The 11,744-nt window shown below is 36.9% G+C and overlaps 1 protein-coding gene across 6 annotated transcripts in view; it reads right to left on the minus strand.

The window, feature by feature from the left end:
* RNASEH2B (ribonuclease H2 subunit B) overlaps positions 1-11,744 on the minus strand; it is a 69,378-nt gene that overhangs the window by 38,995 nt on the left and 18,639 nt on the right. For all 6 annotated transcript variants that reach the window (XM_081814899.1, XM_081814898.1, XM_081814896.1 and 3 more), the window contains 3 exons: positions 7,410-7,481; positions 5,475-5,582; positions 1,360-1,436 (listed from right to left, as the gene is read on the minus strand). In XM_081814899.1, the coding sequence (XP_081671025.1) occupies positions 1,360-1,436; positions 5,475-5,582; positions 7,410-7,481 (257 nt within the window). The remainder of the gene's footprint in view (positions 1-1,359; positions 1,437-5,474; positions 5,583-7,409; positions 7,482-11,744) is intronic.

An 11,744-nucleotide genomic window follows, 5' to 3' on the forward strand; every position in this document is an offset into this window, starting at 1 on the left:
CAAGCAAAAATTAGAACTGTAGAAAAGTTGTATCGGCTGCTATGAGAGCTTCCCAAAATATAGTTTTCTGATGAGGTCAGTGGTGATATTAACAAAGGAGAGGGAGAGAGAGAGAGAGAGAGAAATGAGGTGTGTCAACATTTGGAAGATCTGCAGAAATCAGTGAAACAATATTTTCCAAATGACCAATGCATGATATTACAAAGTCATACACGGGTAAAAAATCCATTCTCAATGCAAGACAGACCAATGGATTTTCATGTAAACAGAGCACGGGAAATTCATTGACAGGGTTTCAGATTCCCCACTGCAATGAACTTTTAAGAAATCACTACCCCTTGTTGATTTTTAGAGTAGTATCAAAGAAGAATATCCGCAATTGTCTGAAAGAGTTATTATACTATTCCTCCCTTTTCTGACTACAAATCTGTGTGAGGCTGCATATTCTTCATCTACTTCCACGGAAACAATACATGGAAACAGACTGAATGCAGAACCAGATATGAGAATCTAGATGTCTTCGATTCATCCAGACATTAACAAGATTTGCAAAAATGGAAAACAGTGCCATGCTCTTCACTGAATTTTGTTGTGTGTTTCATTGAAAACATGTTATTTATGTTAACATGTAATGGGCTCATTATTTTTATTTCAAAATAAATTAACAAAACTATTTTTAAGTTTCTTGGTTTTAATTTCTAACGTAGTAAATATTGATAGATAAAACCCACAGGAACAAAAAGATTTTGGGGATCCTTAAACATTTTCAGGATTGTAAAGGTATCTTGAAACCAAAATGTTTTAGAACCTCTGGCTGAAACGATTACTGTTAATGAACTCTGTCTTTATACTGGAAGGGTAAATTTCATCTAACTGGGATTCCTTAAGTCTCAAGTACAGCTTCCCCATGAATGAGCTTTTACTAGGCACACCCCAGTTTACCTATTTAATAGTCTCACAGAAAGAAGAAAATAAGTCTTTCCTTTCTTAAGGCCTGAGGTCAGTTTCAGTTTCTTAACATTTGTATTGTATTTTCAAAACGAATGAGTACTTAGTGATAAAATTTTCATAATTAGGCTTTTTCTCAAACAAGTAAGGCACGTGGCATGGAGGCCTAGGCCATTCTCAGAAGTCACAGGTAAACTAGTCAGAGATGAGTGCTGGTTCTCAGGTCTGTGTTGGTCCTCTAATCCATCCCAGCACATGTTCTAGACCAAATCTACCAACCTGAATCAAATTAAATTACATCTGAATTGTGGGGAATCTACATTTGGGTCATTAAAAGGAGAGAGAGAAGATCAAGCAAAAAGCAATCTATTCTGTTCCCTCACTGTTAAAGTCCCAAACAGGGAAACTCACCTCTTTATCAGCCTTTCTGAGGTAGTGGAGAAGCAGAAATAGAGGGTCCATGGGTGTGGCAAAGTGGAGAAGACCTCCTACAGATTAAAAAGAGAACAAAAGGAATTAAATGTCTTGGAAAGACAACTTATTTCATCTTAATCCCAATGTGGAAACCATTCCTTGAAAAATACATGTGAAATTCCAAATTCAGAAGCTCTTCTTACATAGGCACAAGATTTACATGACGCTTTCGAAAGGCAGAATGTGCTATAGTAAGTGTAGTCACCATCTGTCACCAAACAACATTATTACAATCTTATTGACTGTATTCCCTATGCTGTACTTTTCATTTCTGTGACTTATTTATTTTACAACTGGAAGTCTGTACCTTTCAATCTCCTTTATCTATTTCAGCCACTCCCCAACCCACCTTCCCTCTGGCAATCACCAGTTTGCCCTCTGTATTTAAGAGTCCATTTTGGGGGGTGGGGGTGGGGCACCTGCGTGGCTCAGTCGGTTAGGCATCTGCCTTTGGCTCAGGTCATGATCAGGGGGGCCTGGGATTGAGCCCTATGTTGGGCTCCCTGCTCAGTGGGGAGTCTCTGTGTCCCTATCGCCAACTCGTGCTCTCTCTCAAATAAATAAAAAAAATCTTAAAAAAAATTGAGTGTTGGGCACCTGGGTGGCTCAGTTGGTTAAGCGACTGCCTTCGGCTCAGGTCATGATCCTGGAGTCCCAGGATTGAGTCCCGCATCAGGCTCCTTGCTCAGCAGGGAGTCTGCTTCTCCCTCTGACCCTCCCCCCTCTCATGCTCTCTCTCTCTATCTCATTCTCTCTCAAATAAATAAATAAAATCTTTAAAAAAAAAATTGAGTGTTTTTTTGTTTGTTTCTTTTGTGTTGTTTGGTTTCTTAAATTCCATTTATGAGTGAAATCATATGGTATTTGTTTTTCTGTCTGACTTATTTCATTTAGCATTATACCCTCTAGGTCCATTCACGTTGTCACAAATGGCCAGATCCCATTCTTTTTTTTTATGGCTGAATAGTATTCCATTGTGTGTGTATATATATATATATATATATATATATATATATATATATATACATGCAAGGGAAACAAAAGCAAGGGAAACAAAAGCAAAAGCAAAAATGAACCCTATTGGAACTACACCAAAAAAAAAGGATTTGCACAGTGAAGGAAACCATCAACCAAATGAAAAAGCAACTATTGAATGGAAAAAGATATTTGCAAATGATATAGCCAATAAAGGGTTAATACCCAAAATACATAAAGAATTTACACAACTCAACACCAGAAAAACAAATAATTTGAAAATGGGCAGAAGACCTGAATAGACATTTTTCCAGAGAAGACATACAGATGGCCAACAGACCCATGGAAAGGTGTTCAACGTCACTCATCATCAGGGAAATGCAAATCAAAACCACAATGAGATATCACCTCACACCTGTCAGGATGGCTAAAATCCAAAATACAAGAAATAACAAGTGTTGACAAGGATGTAGAGAAAAAGGAACACTTGTGCACTATTGGCAGGAATGCAAATTGGTTCAGCCACTGTGGAAAACAGTATGGAGATTCCTCAAGAAAGTAAAAATAGAAATACCATATGATCCATTAATTCCACTACTGGGTATTTACCCAAAGAAAATGAAAACACTAATTCAAAAAGATATATGCACTCTGATGTTTATTGCAGCATTATTTACAATAGCCAAGGGATGGAAACAATCTGTGTACTGAAGGATGAATGAATAAAGAAGATATGAAATATTTAGAAATCATTTTTTTTATTATGCTATGTTAGTCACGGTACAGTACTTCATTAGTTTTTGATGTAGTGTTCCATGATTCATTATTTGCGTGTAACACCCCATGCTCATTGTAATACGTGCCCTCCTTAATACCCATCACCAGGCTAACCCATCTCGCCATCCCCTCCCCTCTAAAACCCTCAGTTTGTTTCCCGGAGTCCATAGAAATCATTTTTAACAGAGGTCCTCCCACCACCCCCAAAAAAGGCAAGAGTTGGGGGAAATATTGACAGAACGTGAAACAGACAAACATCAGGAGAACTGTATGTATAAGTTTATCTATAAAGCTGCAGTAAAATGTAATTTCCTATGCACTTGAGGATGAAGCTATGGGCAAGCAATATTATTCTCTCCAAACATAACTCTTTCTATAGTCTGTGGGTTCACAGCTTAGAATTGCCAATGATTCAAAACTCAGAAGGTGGTTTTGAGACCCATGGAAAGGTGTTCAACGTCACTCATCATCAGGGAAATGCAAATCAAAACCACAATGAGATATCACCTCACACCTGTCAGGATGGCTAAAATCCAAACCTGAGACCCACCTTATCCAGACCTTACCTTATCCTCCTACTCCCTAAGGAAAAGGCAAGAGGAAAGAAGTCTAACAAGACTGAGCATAAGGAACAGGAAACTCTGTAGTAAGATTAATGGTACATCCAGGCTAAAAGGAAAAAAGGCAAATCAAACAAACTAGCCTATTTATTCCCTACTATTCTTTCCTCTATCACAGCCCCTCCAATCATCCCCGACTCCTTCTTCCATGGAGGTGAACCAGAAGAGATATTTCATCAAATGGAACAATAAACAATTTCTTTATCTTCATACTTATTTTGGTTTCAGGAGACATATGTACTTACTTTTATTCCCTAAAAGAGCAACCTACCTATACAGCCAAAAAATTCTAACCTTAAATTATATATATGATTCCATTTTATAGTAAGTAAAAAAAAAATTAAGAAAGTAATTTTGTAGTCGATTATTTTTTTAAAAGTAGAAGAGAAACTTATGAGAACAACCTATCAGAATCTCTAAGCTCATTTTATAGGAGGCATCCATGATAGAAATTAGGAACAGGTTTCTAGGTCTGAAAACAATATCCTGGTGGCTATTCTTAAAAGCAGCTCTTTCTTCAAGGCTAAGTTTAAAATGAAGACAATGATGAAAAAAGCAGGCACCTTTGCTATGAACGTAAAACCACTTGAATAAATAAGGTCTATTAAAAAGAAAAAAAAAAGCAGGTACCAACTCAGACAGTCCAGGAGAGGTGATCAATCACTGCCTCCCAATATTTCCCAGTTTCATCTGGATATTACTGTGTCTATCTAGCTAAACCAGTTGCAAGCGTATTACGTTAGAAGTTAGAACTCTCATATATTGCCAAATGAATAAGCATAGCAGCGACAATAAAAGGAAATACACATACTTTCCACCTGCCAGACTATATACACAGTCTGCCATTGCATTTTGGCAACTGAAAGCCATTTCAAGTATTCTCATGCACATAGGTATATGAAATTTATCACCAGCAATAAACTCTTGTTCTGGAATGTCTTAGAAGAAAGACAAACTGGCCTTTCTACATTGGCACTAAGTGGAGACATACACAGTCAACAGAAAGCAGAGGGCTTACAAAGAAATAGAAAATACTCTCTGGAAACAATGAGAAAATAGGCAGAGGGAATGCAGAATGCCTCAACTATCCCTGACTCCCCCTCACCTCCCCGACTCCTTGAACCATCAGAACATGCAGTATCCTTTTTCCTTCTGAGTCAACACTGCCCCCAAATTAGAGGAACATTAAAAGAACCAGAACTCTGGTGTTGGGTGTGTGTGTTGGGGGGGTACAGAGGTGGGGGCAGTAGTAATTTATATGACAACACATTAAAAAATCTTTGTTATATTCTATTTTATTTTAGAAGCATATCCATTTGCCAAGAAATAAGATGTTAAACCTTGAAGATCCTCAAAAGTGTCTAACAGAAGAACAAAGAGTCCCCAGTCCACATAATGTATGTTCCCGTGTTAGAAAGATCACCTAATTTCTGACTAAGGGCGCATCTGTGTTTTAGGAGACCAAGTGGAGTTACTAGCTTAAATTTTCCTACTATCTAAGATACGTAGATATTGATTTAAACTTGCTCAAACTATCTTTCCTTTCCCCTTGATTAAACCCTACTCTGATGCCAAGGAAGGCCTCCAAACTGGGCAGACAGGCCTGCACCCCTATGCATGAAGGATGGAAAAGCTAGAGTATGTGTTTAGTTAATGGAAATATATACACTAGTCACTTACCTGATTGGACTGATTGATTTATAAACCAAGAATGGTGTTTTTCCTTGAAAATTTTTATTTCAAACAGCTGCTGTAGACACATATCGAACAAGTAAATGGTTCCTTCCCCTGTTAAGACAAATCTGTTTTTTATTTTTAAGTTTTCACACACACACACACACAAAATCAAAAGACTGTCCAATAGTTCTGAGGAATGTTCCTAATATGGACATAAACATACACAGATATATTCTATACAAACTGACTCCCAGGAAAGTTCACAGCTATTACATACAGATGCTTGTTTTCCAGCTCTATAATCCTCACTGAACTTAAACCAATAAATAAAAAAAAGTGCAAATCATTCATCTTAACTGCTACAAAGCCTCTCATTGAATCCTCCATTAGATCTCAAGGGGAAACCCATTCCTAAACTACCCAAACCTAATGCTTCAATCAGATGAACTGAGCTGACATTGGCTCCCTGTCACCAGAGGGCCCAAGAGAGGGACAGGGCCTGAGGGCCAGCTCTAAGTGAGAAAGGCAAGGGCCCTTTGAGGCATGAAATTTTTTTCTAACCACAGCACTATCAAGGACCCTGAGTTTGAATCTGTGTGTACCACATGCTGTGCATGTGCCCTCAGGGAAGTTATGTAAACCTTTCTGTGCCTCTGTTTCCATATCTGTAAAATGGGAGCAATAGGGAACCTACCTCACAGGTTTTTGTAAGGATCAGAAAGGCAGAACACATGTAAAGTTCCTAAAACAGTCCTCGGCTCATAGTAAATGCTCAGCAAATGTTAGCCTTTATTTTTCCACAGTCAATGTGGTAAATGCAAACATTTGTTCCTCTGTTGTTTATGGACATTTAGATAAAACAGAAATTGTACAAGAAGCCTGACTTTTTGTGTACCTTTACTTTCATTAAATGCTTTACAACCTTTACTGCTACCTAAAACTTCTCTTGAAAAAATTTGCTTGCCTCAATTTAGTCTTAACATAAAATTAGAAGTTCCAGATAATATGAATTTTCAATTCAAATTCAATCCCATTTTGAGGAAAAGGAAACTGGAAGAAGCCAGGAATTTTTGCCGTTCTTGTGGCTTCTATTTATGTCTGTCCATCAACAACGATAACAAGGCACTACGCATGGACTTTCCCTTGTTTTTACTCTTCAATATTGTACCCACCAGCACAATGCTCTAATTTGCTAAGTATCAAATGTCTACTCAAAACCTTATAAAATTAATAACAACCCTCTAACAGAAATCTTGTGAAATAAATTAACAAAAAAATAATCTCACATAGAGATAAATATCAATATTACTATGTATTTATGGTATATTTTAATATTTTTGCCTAAAATTAGAAAACAAAATGCACTGAATATAAAGTTATAATGAAATTAGTTGTAATAAAATATGTATCTCTGTATAAAATGTTTTTAATATAAAAAAAATCACCTCTTGACTAGGAACAAATATACTGTCTTTTCAGAAGAAAATAAGGAAAGTACCACTAAATATGAAAACACTCAAAATCTTGGCATGTCAAGTAAAAACTTCGTTTTTTCTTTTTTACTCTGGCTGTTTATTTTACTTTACAACATAAAATGAATATAAGTGGACGCTAATGTTGGATAACTACTCTAAGAAGAGTTGGCTTAAGAAAGCTAAAGAAAATCAGTCTATTTTCAGAGAGAAGCCAAACACACCACTTTCTGTCTTGCATGCATTTCTGATGAGTGAACAGTTCTACGGATTTAAATTAGAAGAAGAAATAAACAATGTTTAGGTCAAGGTTGCTTTTGTCACCCAGTAATGCCATCTTACCTTTAAAAGCTATTAAGGAAGAACAAACGTACAAAGGTAAATAAGTATATACACTTTTTGGCAGCAATGTTTAAAAAACATTAAAGTTACTGTTATCGGAAGAGAAGGGGGGAGGAAAGCTTACCTGAACATGGATTAACCAATTTTACAAACATAAGCCCACTTTTCATCTTCTTTGAAGCATCTTTTAAATATTCTGAAAAGAAACGATGTTTGTAAAATTAAAAGACATTTGCTTTGTTGCTCACCTTATTTACTTTATTCTTTTTTTCCTTCTGTTTCTATGATTTTTCTTTGTAAACTCTCTGACTCCAATTTGGTTGTACCCTCTGCATCATACTTAAAAAGGCCTTCTCTTCCTCAAGCCTATATGAATCACCTATATTTTCTCCAAATAATGTTGTATCTTTATTCTATCTAAAATATAGTTGGATGTAAGATATGGAGAGGAGATCCAACTTTTTTTTTCAATGAATTGTCCAGTTGTACCAACACTATCTTCTGAATAACCCATGATTGAAATAATTCCTTTATGCTAAATGTTTAAACTACATTTATAAGTCTGCCTATGGAAATTCTAATTTGGTCTACTAATCTGTGTCTATATTAGCAATACTACTTCAATATTTTGATTACTATAGCTTTAAAATACATTTTAATATCTATTGAAGTAAGTTCTCTAATTATGTTTCCTCTACAGTATTTTACTGTCAAAGTTTTAATGGTGTAGATCAAAACTCAAAGACCATGACCATTTTATTTATAACATCTTCCATACATTTTGAATGCACATTCATAGAACTCATTTAGAGACTCTCTCTCCAAAAGGAACAAAGGGGCTCTCCTAATCTAGCAGAGCAACTACCAAAGAGCAAATCAGAGAGCTTTGGGGTAAGGAGTGGCACTTTATTGTTTTTATTTTCTGGGTCCCCCCCTCCCTTCACCCCGCTTCAGATCTTCATAAACTTAAATACAGCAAGCATGATTAGAAATCGCCTTACTCATAAATGGTTAAAATACAACTTTCTTCTTAAAATAAGAGGAATATTAAATATATAAAAGAAAAAATAAACCCTAATTTTGAGATTTCTACTTGTAACTAAATGGAGTAACAAGAACTTTATTTATCCTCTCACCTAAAACCACCAAACCAACAACTACAAAACATATGAAACAATCATGTTCAAGACACTGGGCGCTGAGCCATGTGGGACAGTGATCCCTGCAAGATGGGCAACAGTGGAGGTGAACCCTATGAATCCTCTGCTTACTGCCATGAGAGAGTTTCCATCTGCAGTGCAGGATGGAAAGCCCCAGGGGAAGGCTGGCCGACTCCCTGTGTTGAAGACGTGGAGCTGAGGGTTCTAGAGGCACCATGGCTACGGTTCACTGGGTGGCATACAGGAAAGGAGAGAACTACAAAGAAAGGAAACTTTCTTTGTTGTGCAAAGGATACTGCTTGAGTATCCAATCGAGTACTGATCAGTGCATGCAGATGATGAAGCTACCTGAGGGCCAGGAGGATAGAGGGGAGAGTACCTCACGTTCACGCAGGGCTCGGAACTCCAGACAGACTGGAAAGCCTCTCAATTCAGAGGACTCAAAAGGGGGCCTTGCCTCAGCAGCAGGGAACAAAGAGCCCTAGCCTGAATGCTGCTGTGGTACCAACAAACTAATTTTAAAAAGCAAGACCTAAAAGGATCAAACTGTTTCTGAGTACCCTCACTGTGCCCCAGAATGAAGCTCAAGATTATTTATAGGAATACAAAAATATATTAATCGGCCAAAAAAGGTAAAATTCACAATGTCTGGCATCTAATCGAATATTACTGGGCATTCAAAGAAGCAGAAAAATTGGCCCATAATGAGAAAAATGAAGAACCCAATTATTGAGGGACGGGTCCTGATATGAGACACAGATGTTAGAATGAACAGGCAGGGGCATAAGAACGGTATTCCTCATGCACAAAAAATTAAGTAGAGACATAGAAGTTTTCTTAAAAGACCCAAATTGAAATGAAAAATACACTGGATGGGATTAATGGCGTAAGAAAAGATTAATGAACTGAAGACATAGCAATAGAAACTATATGAAATGAAAACACAGAGAAAAAAGAATGAAAAATAAATAGACATTAGTGAACTATGGGATAACTTCAAGCATCCTAGTAATACATGTGTCACTGGAGTTCTGAAAGAGAGGATGTGGGAATGGAAAAAATATTTAAAGAAATTATGGCTAAATATTTTCAAATCTGATGAAAACAATAAACCTACACATCCAAGAAGTTCAATTAAGCCAAAGTACAGGAAATAGGAATAAACTATACATCATAATCAATAGTTCAAAGCCAATAATAAAGAGCAGATCTTAAAAGCAGACAAAGTTAAAGAAGACACATTATGTACAGAGGAACAAAACTAAAAATGACAGCAAAGTTCTTCATTGGAAACAATGCAAGCCAGAACACATCTGTAAAGTACTGAAAGAAAACACGATGATCCCAAAGAAATTACCCTTGAAAAAATGAAAGTGATAAATACACTTTTTCAGACATTCAGGAGCTGAGAGCAATAACCACCAACAGACCCACACTACCAGGAATGCTAAAGGAAGTCCTGGCAGAAGGAATAGGATACCAGATGAAAATATCAATCTAAACAAAGAAATGAGGAGCACTGGTAGTGGTGACTACAGGGGTAAATCAATAAGAATTTTTTTCTATTACTTAAATCTCTTTAAAGATCACTGACTAAACAAAAATAACAAGTTAGTGTGGGGTTTACAACATACATATAAATAAAATATATGACAACGACAGCATGAAGTCTAGGACAGGGGAAAGGAAAGCATACTACTGTATGTTTCATCCTATTGTGAGTTTCTTCTGCCGTATGTGGAATGCCTGAAGTAGATGGGATCAATATACGTGTGCAATAAACCCCAAAGTGACCACTAAAATTAACAAAAAATGCTGTCACTAATAAGACAACATAGGAGATGAAATAGAACCATAAAAAAAATACTCAATCCAAAAAAAAAGGCAGAAGGGGAATAAAAGAAGTTATAAAGAACAGATGAGACAAATAGAAAACAAACAGCAAGATGACAGACTCAAACCTAACCCTATCAATAATCACATGCAATGTAAATGTGCACCCTAATTCAGAGGCAGAAATTTTCAGATTGATTAAAAAAGTAAAGTAATAGGGGCGCCTGGGTGGCTCAGTTGGTTAAGCGACTGCCTTCCGCTCAGGTCATGATCCTGGAGTCCCAGGATCGAGTCCCGCATCGGGCTCCCTGCTCGGCGGGGAGTCTGCTTCTCCCTCTGACCCTCCTCCCTCTCATGCTCTCTGTCTCTCATTCTCTCTCTCTCAAATAAATAAATAAAATATTTAAAAAAAAAAAAAGTAAGGTAATACTATATGCTGCCTATAGAAACACACTTGAAAGATGGAAGTAGATTAAAAGGAAGGAAGAAGATATATCACCCTTTTCATGCTAACACTAATTAAAAGAAAGATGTAATGGCTCTGTTAATAAGACATAGAACATTGCCAGTAATAAAGAAGGTCATCTCACTGACTGACTTATTGCACTTAGCATTATACCCTCTAGCTCCATCCATGTTGCTGCAAATGGTGATTTCATTCTTCTTTATGGCTGAGTAATATTCCATTGTATATTCATATACCACCTCTTCTTTATCCATTCAGCTTCCTACATCTTGGCTATTGTAAATGATGCTGCAATAAACACAGGGGTGCATGTATCTTTTCAAATTAGTGTTTTCCTTTCTTTGAGTAAATACCCTGTAGTGGAGTTACTGGATCATATGGTAATTCTAGTTTTGATTTTTTTGAGGAGCCTCCATACTGTTTTCCATATGATTTCACTCACATTTGGAATTTAAGAAACAAAACAAATGAATAAAGAAAAAAGAAACAAACAATAAAACAGACTCTTAACTATAGAGAACTGGTGGTTGCCCCAGGGGAAGGTGGGTAGGGGGATGGGTGAAACAGGTGAAGGGGATTAAGAGTACACTCATTGTGAATGGATAAAGAAGATGTGGTATATATATATACAATGGAATATTATGCAGCCATCAAAAGGAATGAAGTTTTGCCATTTGCAATGACGTGGATGGAACTGGAGGGTATTATGCTGAGCGAAATAAGTCAATCAGAGAAAGACATGTATCATATGACCTCACTGATATGAGGAATTCTTAATTTCAGGAAACAAACTGAGGGTTGCTGGAGTGGGGGGTGGAGTGGGAGGGATGGGATGGTGGGGTGATAGACACTGGGAGGGTATGTGCTATGGTGAGCGCTGTGAATTGTGCAAGACTGTTGAATCACAGATCTGTACCTCTGAAACAAATAATGCAATATACGTTAAGAAAAAAAAAAAAGATAGCAGGAGGGGAAGAATGAAGGGGGGAAATCGGAGGGG

Source organism: Leptonychotes weddellii, chromosome 3 (genome assembly GCF_054177405.1).
Source record: "Leptonychotes weddellii isolate Sample4059 chromosome 3, ASM5417740v2, whole genome shotgun sequence".
NCBI lineage: Eukaryota > Metazoa > Chordata > Mammalia > Carnivora > Phocidae > Leptonychotes > Leptonychotes weddellii.